The sequence below is a fragment of the Globicephala melas genome, chromosome 20, assembly GCF_963455315.2.
Source record: "Globicephala melas chromosome 20, mGloMel1.2, whole genome shotgun sequence".
In the NCBI taxonomy this organism is placed as follows: domain Eukaryota; kingdom Metazoa; phylum Chordata; class Mammalia; order Artiodactyla; family Delphinidae; genus Globicephala; species Globicephala melas.
The window spans coordinates 27,687,501-27,706,057 of record NC_083333.1 but is presented as its reverse complement, the minus strand read 5'-3'; the positions used below and the strand labels follow the sequence as shown (position 1 = coordinate 27,706,057).

The 18,557-nt window shown below is 50.0% G+C and overlaps 1 protein-coding gene and 4 non-coding genes across 6 annotated transcripts; 2 read left to right on the top strand and 3 right to left on the bottom strand.

Annotated features, from left to right (window-relative positions):
• Window positions 1-4,607: 4,607 nt before the first annotated feature.
• Window positions 4,608-4,680, bottom strand: TRNAR-CCU (transfer RNA arginine (anticodon CCU)). Its single transcript has one exon. It is a non-coding gene; the product is annotated as a tRNA-Arg (tRNA).
• A 521-nt stretch (window positions 4,681-5,201) lies between these two features.
• TRNAR-UCG (transfer RNA arginine (anticodon UCG)) lies at window positions 5,202-5,274 on the top strand. The gene has a single exon. It is a non-coding gene; the product is annotated as a tRNA-Arg (tRNA).
• A 327-nt stretch (window positions 5,275-5,601) lies between these two features.
• On the top strand, window positions 5,602-5,674 carry TRNAR-UCU (transfer RNA arginine (anticodon UCU)). Its single transcript has one exon. It is a non-coding gene; the product is annotated as a tRNA-Arg (tRNA).
• A 458-nt stretch (window positions 5,675-6,132) lies between these two features.
• Window positions 6,133-6,205, bottom strand: TRNAR-CCU (transfer RNA arginine (anticodon CCU)). Its single transcript has one exon. It is a non-coding gene; the product is annotated as a tRNA-Arg (tRNA).
• A 1,116-nt stretch (window positions 6,206-7,321) lies between these two features.
• Window positions 7,322-17,308, bottom strand: MRPL58 (mitochondrial ribosomal protein L58). Of its 2 annotated transcripts, XM_030837598.3 has the most exons (6): window positions 17,075-17,306; window positions 14,057-14,093; window positions 11,121-11,180; window positions 10,406-10,488; window positions 10,130-10,299; window positions 7,322-9,857 (listed from the first exon to the last, which is right to left on the bottom strand). In XM_030837598.3, exons 1-6 carry the CDS (start codon window positions 17,258-17,260, stop codon window positions 9,773-9,775), a joined length of 621 nt encoding a protein of 206 aa, XP_030693458.1. In that variant the 5' UTR covers window positions 17,261-17,306; the 3' UTR covers window positions 7,322-9,772. The 2 variants fall into 2 exon arrangements, with proteins under 2 accessions (XP_030693458.1, XP_060146343.1); XM_060290360.2 differs by lacking the exon at window positions 11,121-11,180 and having other exon boundaries at window positions 17,075-17,308.
• Window positions 17,309-18,557: the final 1,249 nt, after the last annotated feature.

Below are 18,557 nucleotides of genomic sequence, written 5' to 3'. Positions count from 1 at the left end.
ATAAAGGAAACCATTCACATGAAAAAAATAATGATTGGAACCTTGATGTACTGAAAAAAATAACATTAAAACCATATAAAGCAAAAAAGTTGAAAAGAAATTTCTAGAAACATAACTTTTAAAGATTTTAACATACCTTTCTATTTTTGACATTTGCAAGACAAGTGAGACTAGAGCAAACTATAATAAAGACTCATTTAATAGCTTATATACTAAATTCTATGTCATGCGAACAGAATAACTGGAAACCGATAACATTAGACAACCAACAATTAATACGCACAGTACAAACTACAATAACACAAAACAATACAGAAATGCAGCCACTTGGAAACTGAAACTCTCCTAAATCTTGGATCAATGAGAAATTAAATATGTAATTACAGAATGTTTGGAAGAAAAAATAATATGAACATTTCATATTAAAACAAAGCAAAATGATGGCATTAAATTGTGTCGTAGAAAAACATTTCATTACACAATACGTTTTGATTACAGAAAAGAATCAGAAAATATAGATAAGAAAAATAGGAAATATTGAAAAAATTAATAAATTGGGTTATAAGTTAATACTCTCATATTAAGTATCATAAAAAGCTAAAGAATAGAGATTTCCCTGGCGGTCCAGTGGTTAAGACTTCACCTTCCAATGCAGGGGGTGTGGGTTCAATCCCTGGTCGGGGAGCTAAGATCCCACATGCCTTGGGGCCAAAAAACTAAAACATAAAACAGAAGCAATATTGTAACAAATTCAATAAAGACTTTAAAAAAAAAAAGCTAAAGAATAATTAGATCAATGGAAAAGAACAGAATGTTCAGGAAAAGTCCATACTGTATTAGGATTAAGTACAGTTTACCCCTGTACAACCAGTGTTTGAATTGCAGCTCACTTTCACGCAGATTTTTTGAACTGTAAACACTACAGGACTACATGATCCGGGTTGGTTGAAGCTGAAGCTCGGCGCCCCTAACACCCCCCCCACCCCACCTGCGTTATTCAAGGTATATGCATATAAGTATTTACTAAATAATTTAAGTAGCATTTTGAATCATTGAGGAAAGGCACTGATCTAAGTGTTTAAATATTTGTAAAACAGGAACAGATCCTTACTTGACACTTAAAAATAAATTCCAGTTACAGATGTAAATGTTAAAAAAAAAAAAACCCACAAGAACAACAGGAAAAATTGTAGGTGAATATTTATATAAGCTTCAGGTGAGAGAATTTTTCAAACACCAAAGCAGAAACCAGAAACTACAATGAAAACAATGGATAGATTTGGGTGGGGCGGGGCGGGGAGTGGGGATCAGGCACTTGGGGATCCTGCAGGCATCTTCAACTTGAGATAATCAGCCCTGAACTCATCCCTTCCCCATCTGTCTTGGGGGGTGGCACCACTGTCCCCCAAAATCCTGGGCACCATCTTGGGCTCCTTGTCTCCCTCATCCCACAGCAGTTAGGAACCAGGTCCACAGGTTCCATTTCCTGAACATCTGTTGTACTTCCCTCCTCTTGGTGTCCCCGCTCTCGCCTCCATTCATGGTTTGCTTATTTCCTCCCTGAACCATACATCTTTCCCTAAGGGGTCTCTCTGCCTGCACCCTCACCTGCCTCTAATTCATTCTTTTTTTTTTTTAATATTTATTGGAGTGTAGTTGATTTACAAGGTTGTCTCTAATTCATTCTTTTTTTAAAAAAAAATATTTATTTATTTATTTTTGGCTGCGTTGGGTCTTCATTGCTGCACGCGGGCTTTCTCTAGTGGCGAGCAGGGGCTACTCTTCCTTGCGGTGCGCGGGCTTCTCATTGCAGTGGCTTCTCTTGTTGCAGAGCATGGGGCGCGCAGGCTTCAGTAGTTGCATCACATGGGCTCGGTAGTTGTGGCTCACGGGCTCTAGAGTGCAGGCTCAGTAGTTGTGGTGCACAGGCTTAGTTGCTCCAGGGAATGTGGGATCTTCCTGGACCAGGGATCAAACCCGTGTCTCACTAGCATTGGCAGGCGGATTCTTAGCCACTGCGTCACCAGGAAAGTCCCTCTAATTCATTCTTTTTTTTTTTTTTTTTTTCTATTGCGGTACGTGGGCCTCTCACTGTTGTGGCCTCTCCCGTTGCGGAGCACAGGCTCCGGACGCGCAGGCTCAGCGGCCATGGCTCACGGGCCCAGCCGCTCCGCGGCATGTGGGATCCTCCCGGATCGGGGCACGAACCCGTGTCCCCTGCATCAGCCGGCGGACTCCCAACCACTGCGCCACCAGGGAAGCCCTCTAATTCATTCTTTACCATGCTGCCAAGGGGATCTTTAAAATGCAAGTATAGTTATTTTGCTCCTCTGCTTAAAACCCTCTGCCCGCAAGATCAAATGTAAATTTCCTTACTCCAGGGTTCTCTCTTCGTACATTGTTCTCCTTCCTCCATTATAGCCATAGCAGATTGCTAACTGCCCCTCTCACGCGCCCCTTACCTTCAGACATTTGCGATTCCGGTTCGTCATCCTAGAAGGTTAGGAAAATCTAGAGGATTCTAGAAGATTCTCTGTTGAGTGCCAGTACTATACCTTAGTCATATTTATATTTCCCAGGGCTTAGCACTGTGCTTGGCATTTAGAAGAATCTTAATATGAATTCCTTATGAATGAAAGAGAAGAGATGTAAGATGAAATTTGAGCCTTCAGGGGTTCACGTCTGGTAGGAGAGTATCACACAAAAACCTTGAATAATGGAGCAAGCTAGTATCATAGTAAATAGTGATGACCATGACTTACAGAGCACACACTACGTTCCAGGGACTGTTCTAATCACTGAGCATAAATACTCCTCACGATAACCCCATGAAGTAGGTAGTGTGTCACCCAAGATATTAAAGAAGTCCTCTGAAGGTGACGAGATTACCAATGGTACCTTTGCCGTTCTGTACCCAGAAGCCTTCTCTGACTACTCAACTAATAGTTTCCCATCACCCTCTTTATTTTGAAATCCTCCTGGCATTAGTTTACTGTCTTTTCTCTCACTTGAATGTTGGCTCCGTGGACGCAGGGCCTGGAGGATGGTTTTAGCAGTAGCCCCAGCTTTGCAGGCTAGGCCTGTGATGCTGCAGCCACGCGGCAGGGCTTGGGAGCCAGAGAGAGCTGGGAAGTATCATCCCTAAAACTTGGAGGCTGGCTTAGAGCAGAGAGCACAGGAAGAATTCTGGACGACTCTGGAGAAGGGAGAGGGGGATTCTGTACTTCTAGTTTGTTATTTCTTTCTACAAAAGTACAAGGAAGGGTGGTTTTTAAACTTTTTTGAGTCAAGGACTTATGAAAACCTGATGAACAATACAGCCTCTCCCCGAGTAAATACAGCATCCCCGAAGGGCACACAGTGCGATAGTCAACTTGGATGCACACCCATAGCTCCTCAGGGCTTCAAGGTAAAAAAAAAAAAAAAAAATCCCTGGTCAGAAAAGTACAGTTAAAACAAAAATTAAACATTTTACCAAAGGATAATTATATATATACACACACACACACACACACACACACACACACACACACAGGAGAGTGTGAAAATCATAAATGTACATCTCCCCGATAATCCTTTTATTTATTTATTTTTTATTGAAATATAGTCGATTTTCAATGTTGTTAATTTCTGCTATACGGCAAAGTGATTCAGATATGCATATTATATATACATGTTATATATATATATACACACATTCTTTTTAATATTATTTTCCATTATGGTTTAATCACAGGATATTGAGTATTGTTCCCTATGTTATACAGTAGATAATCCCTTTTTATTTTATTTATTTTTTATTGAAGTATAGTTGATTTTAAATGTGTTAATTTCTGCTGTACAGCAAAGTGATTCAGATATATATATTATATATACATAGACACATTCTTTTTTAACACTTTTCCATTATGGTTTAATCACAGGATATTGAATATAGTTCCCTGTGCTATACAGTAGGACCTTGTTGTTTACCCACGAATCCCTTTTTAAATACTCCTGGGATCACCCGATGTGAGCGTGCCATCTTTTCCCCGCGGGACTTGGGTATACTCAAGAGATTGGCAGTTATCCCCACTGTCCAATGCGCGTGCTGTACACACGAGCTTCGTTGCACCCCTCCTGGCCCTAGCACAGGGCAGTGTGGTGGGTGCCGTCTCAAGGGAGACAGAGTCCACACCAGGACTGAGGGCATGGGGGTGGGCGGCGCCACACACCGCCTGCCCGTCTCCCGTGGAGGGTTTAGGGGGCAGGGAGGGACGGGCTAAGGTGTTGCCTGATTTTAACTTTATAGCGGTGGACTCACACAGAACACGCTCGCTTCTTTTGCACAGAGATTTGTAGCTTGCAGAGCCCTTTCACCACGTTGTCTGTTTAGATGCCAACCCGAAGAGGCAACAAGAAGTGGGGAACCATTTTCCGTCATAACGGTTTACCTTTAAAAGTATAGTCAGGTTCGATCAAAAAGAAAGGGCAAATTAATTGCAACAGAGACATACACACACACCCGCACACACACAAATGGTCTTAAAAAGAGAAAATGTGCCTCATGAGTTTTTTACCTTAAAAAGGTAGAGATGCAAAAGCGACACGCAGTGGTTAAGCCACCTCACCCCAGATGGGACTCGAACCCACAATCCCTGGCTTAGGAGGCCAGTGCCTTATCCATTAGGCCACTGGGGCTTCTCGCAAGCGGCGCCGGATCACATGCCTCTTGAACTATGAGGTCGCATGGCTGCGTAATGACGTCAGCCCGGAAGTTTCCAGGTGCAGAGCCCGTTTGGACACGAGCCCGAACTACCAGGTCCAGGTGACGGAAGTAGCTGCTGTGAGAGGGTCCGAAGGGCTCTCCGTGTCTAAAACAAGGGCAAGGACTGGGATTTGGTTGCAGTACAAGAGTGCTATCCTCTTTTCGGGACGAAAACGTTTCGACCACGAAGGGGCTCAAACTGTTAATCCGAAGTCAGACATTTTATTCATTAGGGCACGCGGCCTCCTCGCGAAGTAGGAGTCACCCGTAGACTTATTTGGTGACCCAAGGCCGCACCAGCGCTGACGCCAGACGCAGGGACCGCACTGTGGTTCTTCCTCCGCCACACCTGGGACACACCTTGTGGCCAAACGCACACGGTCGTTTCTTGCGCCAACGCCACCTTCAAGGGGGGGTGCACTTAACTATCGCATTGCGAGCCTGTGGGCGTCGTGACCGCGTGGCCTAACGGATAAGGCGTCTGACTTCGGATCAGAAGATTGAGGGTTCGAGTCCCTTCGTGGTCGGCTTAGTTTTGGACGAGGGGCTCCTGGCTTTGGTGGCTCAATAATCCTAACCCGCTTCGTTTGCGGTTTCACCAACCTCTTCGCGCGTCCTTCGGGCATCTTGACGCTCACCTTCCTGCCCCCCGGCACTGCGCAGTCGCCTCACCTTGAACCTTAACTTTTCTCGTAGCCCCGCGGGTGTGCCCTCCGGTTGTCCTGCAGGCTGCCCAGGGCCGGCCCTCGTTCTTCGGGTCCACTGTGCGGCGGGCGTCATGGCAGGCCCGAGTGAGGCCTGTCCGCGTGCGGCTGCACGTTACCATGGACCACGTGGTGCACCCTTGTTATCGAGCCCCAGTGGCCTAATGGATAAGGCACTGGCCTTCTAAACCAGGGATTGTGGGTTCGAGTCCCACCTGGGGTGGAGTCAGGGTTGGAGAGTTTCACCCCAAAGTAACTTTTGTGCTCGCATTGCGCGGGCCTCCGAGGCTGTAGCCTAGGGATCTGGGGACCCAGGGGCTCCCTACCCGCCTGGTCTCTGCTCGCCTTCTGCCGTGCAGCGTACCAGGGCCTCATTTGCAGCCAAGTAGTTGGCGTATCCCAGCCTCGGGCTCAGTGTCCCGCACTCCCCCTTCGTGTCCTGGTGACGTTACACCCTTGCTCTGGCCCTTTACCCTCGGCCTGTGAGCTGTCCCAAAGTTGGTGGCTTCCAGGGGCGCAGGGGTGTAGTCACTGGCTTTGGGATCTCTCCTTGGGGAACCGGTTGTTCGGTCTTCCACCCGCGGGCCCGAACGCAGTGTGTTTGGAGTCTTCCATGCGGTGGAACCACAGCGCAGGAATTCCAGAGTCCTTTACGGACGGAAGGAGCCAAAAAGGTGCCCTTACCCCAGGTGGGACTCGAACCCACAATCCCTGGCTTAGGAGGCCAGTGCCTTATCCATTAGGCCACTGGGGCCTGTGCTTCATCCTCTCTGGCATCTCTCCCCCTAGTAGGCGGTCCGACCCCGGGCCTTGCAAAGCACGACTTAACGGGGGGCCGAGGCCGCGAGAGGGTAGGCTCTCAGGTGCTCACAGTCAACCGTTAGGAAGAAACCACGGTGGGAAGTGAACTCACCACCTTCTGCCACCCGCACCCGGAAGCACAGTGGGGCCTGGGAGGCCGGCGCTGAGGCTGCCGGACACCTGGACCATGGATGGCGGGTGAAGGCTGCCGTTTGTAGGCATTTCCAAATTTTACCACCGTGGCCATTTTGTCCACCTCTACAGAACTGACAGAAAATCCAAGAATTTTAGGAAAAGGTAGTGTAGGAAGGGAAGGAGAACAAACTAGTATCAATCACAAATACTGAAACACAAAGTCAAAATCCCCCATCATGAAACGATGTACAACGGGGAGGAACAAATCCTTCCAGTCTTAATAGTAGAAATATATACGTACGCAAATATATAATATACAGGAAAGAAATGGATCACCCAACTAGATACTTCACTCTAATATTCTGTTCCTTTAAACTGTTATACAAAAGGTAATACAAATACAGAAAAAGCACACTTTAAAATGTTACACACGTTTAAAATCCATTACTAAAAGTCACGCGGATCTGAAAGATATAACAGGAGAAGCTTTAGCCAAGAGCAGTGTTCACTTCCTGTGGTGCCTGCGTTGAGACCTTTGCCTTCCAGGGACTTGGAGACATTCTTTTTTTTCTCTCACCCACGTATAGAGTCTGCACAAACCCTTAATACCAGCAAGAAAGAGGAATGTACTCCACCTGGCTCCAGTCTCCAGCCTTGAGAATGTCCTCCTTTCAGTTACTAATTGGTCTGTTTGCTGAGGTGTAACATCCATGCAGTAAGGTGTACAGATCTTAAGGTCATGGCTGGATGAGATACAGAACAGTTCCAGCGCCGCTGAAGGCTCTCTTATATCCCCTCCCCATCAGTCACCACTGCCTCCGAGTAAATACTTCCCTCTCGTTACCATAAAGCAGTAGTTTTGCCTGGTTTTGAACTTCATACAAATGGAATCATATTCTTTATAGTCTGGCCTCTATCACTCATCATTGTGTGAGTTCACCCATGTTCATTCTTTTGCCCTCAACCTTTTTTTTTTTCTTTAAATGACAGGTCCTGCCCTTGTTCTCCACTCTCTGTCCCCTGGCTTTTGTTTCTCTTTACCTCCTTCCCCTCTTCCGTATCTCGAATGCTTTCCCAGGTCCCTTCACATGCCACCAATGTCTTCTGAGGGCCTCACAGGTCCAGCACTAGGCTCGAGTTTAACCAGAGAGATGCCCTCTCTGGTTTCCCGCCACCATCATCTTGCCCTGCCTTGCCTCATCTTCAACTGCTCCTCCATTCCCAAGACTCTACTTGTCCCCTGTCCTGCATCTCCAGCTTTGACCTCACTCCCCAGCTCCAGCTCCATTCCCTCTCCTGGCTATCTCCACCTAAGCATTCCTCCTCAGGCCCCACAAAGTCAGCTCCTCGAAGGCAAAACCATACCCATCATCCAACCATCCTCCCAAGCCTGCTCCCTCAGTGACTTTCCTGGCTGAAAGCTCAGCACCTTGTCACACACCAGCTCGCACTCCACCCAAGCCAATTTTCTGTCCCCATAACCCTTTTGCACCTGCTATTTTCTCTCCATGCCAGTAGTCACTGCCCTAGTTCCAGGATGGGTCCCTAACTGCTCACATGGGTCTGTCCATCAACCTGTGTCCACTTCCCCGCAGTCTTTTCTCATTCAGTCACAGTCAGATTAATCTTCCCCTGACAGCCTCTGTAGGGGTGGAGTCTAAATGTCTTAGCTGTCACATTTAAGGCCTTTCTAGGCCTGGCTCCCACTCAAGGTGGCAGGTGTGTCTTCCACAGCTCCTCACCCCCTGGCTTCCAGCCAAACTGGAACTGTTTAATCATGGCTAAACTGTTAATTATGGCTAACATTCGCTGGGTGTAGGCTCAGTGCCACTAACCACTACCACCCTACGAGGTGGGCACTAACAACATCATCCCTAGTTTATAGATGGTGAAGCTAAGGTTCAGAGAGGCCGAGTAGTTTGCCCAAGGCTGCACAGCTGGGGGTGGTGGAAATCAGCAGCTGATCCAGCGCAGCTGGCTTCACAGCCCATTCTCTCAATACTATGGTTTACTGTCCTGGCCACAGGCAGGGCCCTTGGCCATCACTGGAGCCTCCAGGTGACAAGCTCTTACCTTGCTCCCTTGGCCAGCCCCTCCCCTTCTTCCATCCCATCTCAAGCACATCAAGTACATCTTCACTGACCATCCAGCTGGAACTAGTTCCTTCCCAAAATCTATTTAGACCTTTCTTGTGTTATTTACCACGTTTTAGGTCATGTTACCCAGACGAAGCCATTTTTCTTCTCAGCTTTTATCATCCTCTGATCAAATGGAAGTTCTCTGGAAGAAAGGACTTTTGTTTTGTTCATTGCTGATTCCCCAGGACCTGGCCCATTGCCCGGTATTCAATAAGTATTTGTTGAATTAATGAACCAAAGAATGCTGCACTTCCTTGTATATGAGCCTCAGCTCCCTACTGGGCTCTGAGTCCCTTGAGGACAGGGACCCTATCTTCCACATCTTTTGTATTTCATAAGAGTCATTTATTGGGACTTGCCTGGTGGCACGGTGGTTAAGACTCTGCCTGCTAATGCAGGGGACACAGGTTCAAGCCCTGGTCCAGGAAGATCCCACATGCCATGGAGCAACTAACCCCGTGTGCCACAACTACTGAGCCTGTGCCCTAGAGCCCGTGCTCCGCAATAACAGAAGCCACCGCAGTGAGAAGACCACGCACTGAAACGAAGACCCAACACAGCCAAAAATAAATAAAATTAAAAAAAAGAAAAAAAATCTAAATTCCTCAATTTGAACCTGAGACCCTGCACCTTGAACTTCTATCTCCCTCTCCAGACTCACCTCTCACAACGACCTGGACAAATTCCCCATTCAGATGGATTCCTCATCGTCTCCTCCACCCCAGCCTTTTCTCTGGTCTCCTTTATTCACACTGTTCCCTTCAACTGGCATGTCCTCCCGGCTCTTGACTGATTAATATTCTAGCCCTGTCTCCAGGCCCAGTTCCGATGCCCACGCACCTGTCTCAGCCCTTCTGCCCCGTGTTCCCAAAGGGCTCATCCCTCTGTGCTCCCCCGGGGCTGTACAATCAGCCAATAATTATTAGGCAGATTTAAACTGAGAGAAAAGGGAGGAATTCTGTTCTGAAGCATTCTGAGAAGCGGAAGCCCACTGAGTTTAGAACTTTATTGCAACTAATATATTAAATGGATAATAGAGGTTTGACAACATGGTAATTGCCTGTAAAGACCTCTGCAACCACTGCCTACAACCCTCATTCCAGATGAACATTCCTGAGATGGTTCCAATGTTACAGACAAGCACTGACAACAAACAACACACACGTCTCCTGATGGTGTTAAAGCTCCCTCGGTGGCAGCTGCCTGGAGGCCCTAAAGAGGGTCTTTGCCAGCTCGAGGGGATGATTTCAGTCCACATCTACCCTCCTGCTGGTCTTTATGGCAGAATTTATTCTCTTTTTTCTCAGCCTTTCCCGATTCATGTTTTCTATCCTGAAAACAAAGAAAAACACAATTATGCCCAGATGCCCAATCAGTGGTTATCGAAGTGGTGAGAGGAGCTGGCAGCTGAGCGGGAAGCAGAGCAGCCGAAGCAGCAGGCGCCGGCCCAGAAGCCTCCACTCCGGGTCCGAGTCTCTCCCATTCCCGGAGCTTGTCCACCTGCCTGCTGGCAGGTCGTGGGCTTCACCGTGCCTCCTTTCTTCCCTGTGTAGCCCCTTGTCCACACGAATTGGTTTGCAGAAGCTCAGGGAAGTTTCCGGTACCTGATTTTCTGAAGTGCAGCATCTTCTCTGGATGGCTCCTTGGCTGGCTGGCTGGCCTCAGTAATCATGTCTCGAATTTTCTGTAGGCAATCTGCCAGATTTCGGAACTGATAGCGGCTGCATTCAGAGGTAAGGATCAACTCTCCTGCCCGGTTGATCTTATTTTTGTGCTGCGGAGAACAAAGGCAAAACCAGAGTTCTACAGAGTAAAGGCCTAAAAGTGACTGAGGGTTAAAGAGAAAGGAAGGGGCCCGTGGTCACGGGGCCCGTGGTTACCGTGACCGCCATCTTCTGCCGTACAGGCTCTGCAATCCACTCGGCGCTGGCCAGGTGGAACCTGACTTCAGCCTTGGAATTTACTGTAAATAAAGGGAGGGGGCGCGGGTCACTGAGACGCTCGGGCAGGCTCAGCGCCGGGTGGCTGGTGACCACCGGATTCTGAACCACAGGGAGGTGAGACACCCACCCGGGGCTGTTTCTACCCTGTGTGAACTCGGGGATACAAACTGGGCTATGGAATGAGCCTGCAAAGATAGTGAGGCACATCCAGACACGAATAAACTTCCAGGAACAAAACGCCTAGTGCTTTCTTCCTCTTACAATGTACTGGGTTCTGAAAAGAACGTGGGGGGTGCGGAGGAGCAGTCTTACAATGTACTGGGCTCTGAAAAGACTGTGGGGGGGGGGCGCAGGAGCAGGGAGCGGGTCCAGGAGAACGAAGGAAACCTGCTCTTGGAGCCGGCTGCCAGCTCACACTGTGACTTCCCTTTGCTTAGACTCCCAAGCCAGTCCTAGTCCTAGCAACCCACAACTGAGAGTCTGAGAATCAGACCACATTCAGAAGAATAAAGAGGGTTATTATATAAATGGGCGGTATTTAAGCTTCTGAAAAAAAAAATCTCTTTACTGCCACATGAATGTAAACACAGAAGTCCTCAAGTCCGTCTCTCAGAAAAGCTTTAAAGTGAAAGAAAACAAGGCACCGTTGTACCTTTGTTAACATTCTGGCCCCCAGGACCACTACTCCGACAATAAGATATTGTCAAGCGATCTGAAAAACAGAACACACACCAACAAAATATTATCACAGGGCAAAACATGCAAACTGCTAATTTACCATCAACATCAGTATCCCTATTCGTCTCTCTTTCAATGACGTAACATTCAGATCAGTAAAGTCAGAGATTAGTTACAGATGTCAAAACTAAAATCAAGGGTCTCCCAAGGCCACAGAGAGAGCAGAGGAGGTGAAATTACAACCCAGGTTGTCTGCTTCTGGTCTAGTATGTTCCACTAGATCTGACTGCCCTTGTTTTTTGCTGTTAGTTTGTTTTAAGGCAAGGACTCTTGGGCTTCCCTAGTGGCTCAGTGGTTAAGAATCCGTCTGCCAATGCAAGGGACACGGATTCGAGCCCTGGTCCGGGAAGAAACCACATGCCGTGGAGCAACTAAGCCCGTGCACCACAACTGCTGAGCCTGTGTGCCACAACTACTGAAGCCCGCGCACCTACAGCCCGTGCTCCGCAACAGGAGAAGCCACCACATCACTGCGCACCGCAACAAAGAGTAGCCCGCTCGCTGCGGCTAGAGAAAGTCTGTGCACAGCAACAAAAACCCAAAGCAGCCACACACACACAAAAAGCCTTATTAAAAAAAAACAGGGCTTCCCTGGTGGCGCAGTGGTTGAGAGTCCGCCTGCCGATGCAGGGGACGCGGGTTCGTGCCCCGGTCGGGGAAGATCCCACATGCCGCGGAGCGGCTGGGCCCGTGAGCCATGGCCGCTGAGCCTGCGCTCCGCAACGACGGGAGAGGCCACAACAGTGAGAGGCCCGCGTGCCGCAAAAAATAAATAATAATAATAAATAAAGCAAGGACTCTTTCAAAAGCTCAAGCTAAGGGACAAACTGAGTTTAATGTTCTATTCTGAAATGCAGTGGATGTGGACTCCCCAGAGGGGAGGTGGCTCTCATTCCTCGTGAGTTGCGCGTGCACCCCTGGGCCTCGGTCGCGGTCAGTGGATGAAAACACCTGCTGGGTGAATGAGCGCTCCATTTGGAGCTGGGAGCCCCGTCTTCTAACACCAGCTCATCACTGACTGACTTTGTGACCTCCACAAACTCCCACCGCTTCTCTGGGTCTTGGTTGGTCTGTTTTGGATCTGTAAAATGAGGTTTCTTCCTTCTATTTTTGTAATTCATGAAAAGCAGCCTTGTAGTATCTGAGGGAAGCCGGGAAGGCAGAGCAGCGGAAAAGTTCCAGAAGACTGGGTGGTGAGCTGCAGGGGCTTTGGGGGGCGAGGAGTGCGGCCCCGTGGTGGTGGAGGGCCGGCCTCAGCGGGCAGCGGTGACCTCGCCAGATGGCTTCTGAGAGGCCCTTTGACAAATCAAATGAACTCATTTTTCTGAACAGGTGAGGAATACGTGTGGTTCCGCGGGGGGAGAGGCGGGCGGTTCTACCCCAGGGCTGGTGGCCTTGTCTGCATCCGTACAGGCCAGCCAGGCACGGGGAGACCTGGGCCCCTCTCAGAGAACACGAGCAGAGGCAGCTGAGGAGCGGCCACTGGGCCATCTGCCTGCCCGTCCCCCCGAGGCTGTCAGGAGACAGCCTCCCTTCTCTCTGGGTCTCGGCCTCCTCCTGCCTCAGGGCACAGCTGCGGGCCTCAAACTGCTGAGCAGCGCAGGACGCCGGCTCCTCTGCTGTAGACCGTGGTCGCCTGGCCTCCCTGTTTCAGGGTCACCCTGAGCAGCGCAGGACGCCGGCTCCTCTGCTGTAGACCGTGGTCGCCTGGCCTCCCTGTTTCAGGGTCACCCTGAGCAGGACGCTGGCTCCTCTGCTGTAGACCATGGTTGCCTGGCCTCCCTGTTTCAGGGTTACCCTGAGCAGCGCAGGACGCCGGCTCCTCTGCTGTAGACCGTGGTCGCCTGGCCTCCCTGTTTCAGGGTCACCCTGAGCAGCGCAGGACGCCGGCTCCTCTGCTGTAGACCGTGGTCGCCTGGCCTCCCTGTTTCAGGGTCACCCTGAGCAGGACGCCGGCTCCTCTGCTGTAGACCGTGGTTGCCTGGCCTCCCTGTTTCAGGGTTACCCTGAGCAGCGCAGGACGCTGGCTCCTCTGCTGTAGACCGTGGTCGCCTGGCCTCCCTGTTTCAGGGTCACCCTGAGCAGCGCAGGACGCCGGCTCCTCTGCTGTAGACCGTGGTCGCCTGGCCTCCCTGTTTCAGGGTCACCCTGAGCAGCGTAGGACGCCGGCTCCTCTGCTGTAGACCGTGGTCGCCTGGCCTCCCTGTTTCAGGGTCGCCCTGAGCACGGGCCACCGGGCGCCGGCGCCTCTGGCTGCTCTCCTCTCGCTGTCTGCGCGCCAGAAACTCTCTGAACCTCAGGAGGGTTTTGCTTGTTCCTTTACAGGCCACGCCTTAGGCTTGATGGGCACAAAATTATGAAGTTATGCAAATGGTTTACAGGGAGAAGTCCCCACTCCTGCTCCCCAGCCACCAAGTTCCCGGTTTGTCCTTTCCCCTCCCCTCCCCACGGCAGTCCCTGTGTCCAGGGTCCTTCACATCCTCGCAGATCTACGTGTACATCCAGAAGTGTGTCTTTCAGATATATGTAAGTGAAACACAAATGGTAGCTCACTATACAGATGCTTCCGTACCTTACTTTTTTCAAATAACAATCAATTCATCTATCGTAAAGACTGTTCCACGTCACAAGACCATCAGGAGCTCTCTGTTCGTGCTGGGCACTGCACAGCACTCCGGAGTGGCTGCCTCATCACTTTTTTTTTTCCTTTCTATTCTCAACAATGCTGAAAGGACTCTGCTTTTGTAACCCCAGACAGTTTCTTTACTTTCTTTGGTTTGGAGAGACCTGGAAGGAATGTGTGAGGGGTAGAGGAAATGACCAATTTTTTTATCAGCCCAAACTACTCACCTATAGGAATGTCGTAGTTGGCTTGCTCTGCATCATCCTGTAATGTAACATATACGGTGTCAAATAAACATTACCTACTGGGCGACTCCTAACTGTTCCAGGGCAACAAAGCAGAAATGATGTAAAGCCACGACATGAATGTAATACAACTATTTTCAGGTCTCCAGCAAAATTGTATCAGGATGACAGAAACATCTTCCCCAGACTCCAGAGGTACTGCCTCAGAAACACTCCTCCAGGGAAACGGAACTGACTTCTCCAGCCTTCCCTGCCGCTGCCCCCTGACTCCACTTAGCTAGTGTTGGGAACTACCAGCGCCCAGGGGAGGGAAGGTGCCACAGTACATGTACATCAGGCAGACTCCAAAAGGAACACCCTCTGCCAACCTGGAGCAACAAACCATGGGTCCCCTGTTCCTCCCCAGACCCCGGGAAGCTCGCATGTGAGGCTGTCTGCCTTCAACAGTGACTAGCACATCTGCCTTGAGGGTTTGTGTCAAGCTGACCTACTCACCCCAGGACCTCTCACCTTCACGTCTCCCCCGAGTTGTTCTTCCGAAGCCTCAAATCCTCGCATCCACAGGCCCAGTGCAAACACTACCCACTCTGAGGCTCTTCTGTGCCCACAAGCTCAAAGTGTCTTCATCTGCCCCCACTCTGGCTGCGTTCATCACCCACCACCCCGTTTTTGCAGGGGGAGGGGGGCCCCGGGCCCCACCCCTACCCCCCCGCTGCACCGCATGTGGGATCTTAGTTCCCCCACCAGGGATCAAACCCGCGTGCCCTGCACTGGAAGCTTGGAGTCTTAACCACTGGACCGCCAGGGAAGTCCCTTCATCCCTTTTCATCTTAGAATTATCTGGGGGTGAAATCTCAGCCTACTCCACCTCTGCATCGTGGAGACCCTGGGCTGCGTCCTCCTTGAAGCTCGCTCTTCCCTCCTTCTGAGCCGGCCTCTCCAGTTTCCTCTCACCTCCCCGTGACTTTCTCACTCTCCTTTGCTTGCTCTTTGCAACCTTTAAAAACTCTGAAATGTCCTGAAATCCTTCCTCTTCTCTCTTTCCCTAGAACATTCCATCCATCTCCTTTGAAAATACCACCTTTGGGAATTCCCTGGCGGTCCAGTGGTTAGGACTCAGTGCTTTCACTGCTGGGGCCCCAGATTCGATTCCTGGTGCGGGAACTAAAATTCCACAAGCTGGGCGCCACCAAATTAAAACAAAAAAAACAACTTTGTTGATGACTCCCAACCTTTTGGCTCAAACTCAAACCTCTTTCTTGAGGTAAAACCAACTGCTATTCGAGGTCTCCTCTCTCGAGTCTAACAGATGCCTCAAACCTCCTCACAGAAGACCTCCCTTCCTAACAACCTGAAGTAGCTCTCTGGCTATCACATCAAAACACTCTGGTCTATCCATTACTTCTCGCTCTCTGGTATGTTTTCCCCATTTGTTTACTGTCTGCTCCTTCCACTAGAACATAAACTCCATGAAGTGGGAACTCTGTTTTATCGTGGTGGTATCTGCAACGCTTGAAACAGTGTCTGACACAGTAGGTGCACGAGAAACTTTTTGTTGAATGTATGAACAGACAAACGAATGCTATTACCGTTCTGTCGTCTCCATTAATGGCAACACAATCCTTCCATTACTCAAGGCCCTAGACCTCAATTCCTCTTTTAATCTCACTTCTCAAGGAAAATCCATTAGCAAATCCGGTAGGCTTTCCCTTCAAAATTTATCTAGAACCTGACCAATTCTCAGGACTCCTATTGCTTCCACCCCGCTTATCATCTCTTGCCTATAATATTGCAATCTCCTCACTGGTCTTCCTGTTCTTGCCGTTCTGCAACCTCTTCTCTAGAACAGTGATTTTTGTAAAACTAAGTTGGATCATTCCGCTCTTCTGCCTCCATCACATTCAGGGCAAAACTAAAGCCCTGTAAGCCCTATACAAAGGCCTCCCCACAGCCTTCTCCCCTTCAGCTTCATAGCTGAGCCCCCTGCTCAGCCACACTGGCCTGCTTGCTGTTCCTTGAACCAGCGGAACATGCTACTGCCTTGAGGGGGGTGGTACCTGCTGTTCCCTCCGCAGGGATGCTTCTCTCCCTGCTTTTCTCACGGCTCCCTGCTGCCTTGTTTCTCCCGAGTCTTTACTCAAGCATCACCTTCTCAGAGGCCTCCTCGGACCAGCCTACTTACAATTGTAACCCCACCCCCTACCTTAGCACTCCTTCTCCCTTCCGGACTTTATTTTCTCCGAAGTACTTATCACATACTCTATGTTACTGATTTTCTTCATTGCCTGTCTCCCTCCATTAAGCAGATAAGCTCCACTAGCATTAGGATTTTTGTGTTTTGTTCACTACTCTGTCCCCATGCCTAGCATCGTGTATACACCATGCTTTCAACTGAAGTTTGTTAAGTGAGTGAATGAATGAATAAATGAATGAACGCTCTCTTCCAATCCTGTAGGTGGAAACTCCATAGAACTGGGTGGGTCCAAACTCTCCCGCTCCGGGCCCTGATACAGCGCCTGCACACAGCGGACTGTCAATAAAGGTATCCTGAGGCAACGAACCAGAACCTCTGTTTCGTCAGGCGTGCTGGGGTTACTAGAGGCTAAGGACCACGTCACTTGCTAAAAGGCTCCAAAAGGGAGCTACTTGGCAGCTTCCTGCCTTAATTGTCCTCTGTGGACGGCACTTTTCCCTTGGGACGAGAATTTGGGCCTGAGGGACGGGGAATGAATGCGGAAAAGCTGGTGGTCTTGTAAGAAGCATAGCCAGCATGCTCTCCCGGCGCCGGCACACCTCGAGCCACACGGGAGGCCGCCAACCGCCCAGCCGCCCCCGTCCCCCAGTTGCTCGGGCAACCAGCCTCCTCCCGCGGCGACCGCCATGTTTGAGCGCGTCCGTCTCTTGGATTAGCAGCACGCCCGGCCAATGGGGCCCCGGCTGCCCGACGTCACCCAGCAAGAGTCCAGGAAACGCCCCTTCCGTCCGGCCCTCCCGGCTCACCGGAACCCTCCAGGCGGTATCCGAGCCCCGCGATTTGGGGTAGAGCTTGTCCAGACTGTAGATGCTCTGGAATTCGGTACCCTCTACCTGTTTGTTCAGAGTCCGGTGGGGGCAGCGCGCGGGCCGCGGGAGCAGCCAGGATTCGGCTCGGTTCAGGCCCCAGCGTAGCCACCGTACCGCCGCCATGTTCGGGTCTCGGGGCCGCTTCCGGTGGGCGTTTTCTTCCGCGGTCCGTGGGCTCGCTCTTCCCTCGAGACTTTGGTTCCGCTAGACCTTTAGCGCCTGCCATGGGGAGGAAGCGAGCAGAGCTTCTGGCGTTGCTCTCGCGCGGAGCTTATTAGAGGCTTCTGGTCGGCCGCCTTCAGGAGGCCTGGTTGGTGCTTTGAGGGCATCTGCTGCGATGGGGAAGACGTTGGCCAGACAACGAGCTCTCAAGGGAGCCTCCTGGTGAAAAGAACCCCCGGATGCCGTGTCCCCCAGAAACACCACTTTTCTTCCTTTCGGTCTGTGCCTTCCTGGACCTATGTTCCCCCAAATCTCACAGCATCAACGAAGCATGCCCAGGTTCATCTCCATCCCCTTTACTCTTTGCCACTTTTTTTTTCACATCGCTCAATCTTATTTTTGTGTCTGTTGCCTGTCTCCCAGCCGGAATGTAATCACCTCCAGGAGGGCACTGGCTCATTGCTGGATCCCCAGTACCCAGAAGCTGGCACGTCATGGGTACTCAATAAATATTGTTAAAAGGGATCCTTTGGGAAGGTGTTTTGAAAGTTGAGTTCCGCCAGAGCTGAGTTTTAGTAACTTCAGGCTCATTCGCAAGGCAGCCTAAAAGCAAATCCCTGCTGAGCACCTGTGTGAAGGCTCTGCAGGACAAATTCCAGGATGGAGGAGAGGCGGGCAGGTAGAGAAAGAAATACTTTAGACAGTGGACACCCGCCCCAGCCCGCCTGCTTTGTGGAGCTTGATGGCAGTCTCTCCAAGCCAGGAGACGAGGGGAGGATGGGGAAGTAGGTAGAGATTCAGACAGCCACAGACAGCCTAAGCAGAGCCCTTTTTACCGGACTGTTAAAAAATGAACTTGAAAACTGAGAAGTTCTAACTCTGAGAAAGGTTTAAAATAGAGCAAGCAGTGTTTGGAAACAGGTAAATGTTAGCTAAGTTGCTTTGTCGAGAGGCAGTGTGGTAAACGAAAACAGCTCAATAAATGTTAGTGATTATTAGTAATACTAGTGGTTATTTCTTAATGGCGGGTTCTATTTTTAGGAAAAGCACAATTACCTAGAAAAACATGTCCTTGGGAATGCGGCTGTTTGAAATAGGAGATCGTCATCAAGTCAGGGCTTTACCATCTTAGCCTCATGGATAAAGGCAAATTCTTTAGGAGGGAAAACAATACTTCCCAAGCACTGGCTTTGCAAACCCAGACTAGGAAGGGAATGGCAATTGACATGCGCTTTGGGGGCTCTAGGCTTTAAGGGGA

Coding starts and splice junctions, on each gene's coding strand:
- MRPL58 (XM_030837598.3), bottom strand. CDS start 17,260: ATGGCGGCGGTACGGTGGCTACGCTGGGGCCTGAACCGAGCCGAATCC. Junction 14,094..17,074: donor ATACCGCCTGGAGGGTTCCG/GTGAGCCGGGAG, acceptor GTTACATTACAG/GATGATGCAGAGCAAGCCAA. Junction 9,858..10,129: donor GCTGCACTTCAGAAAATCAG/GTACCGGAAACT, acceptor CTTTGTTTTCAG/GATAGAAAACATGAATCGGG.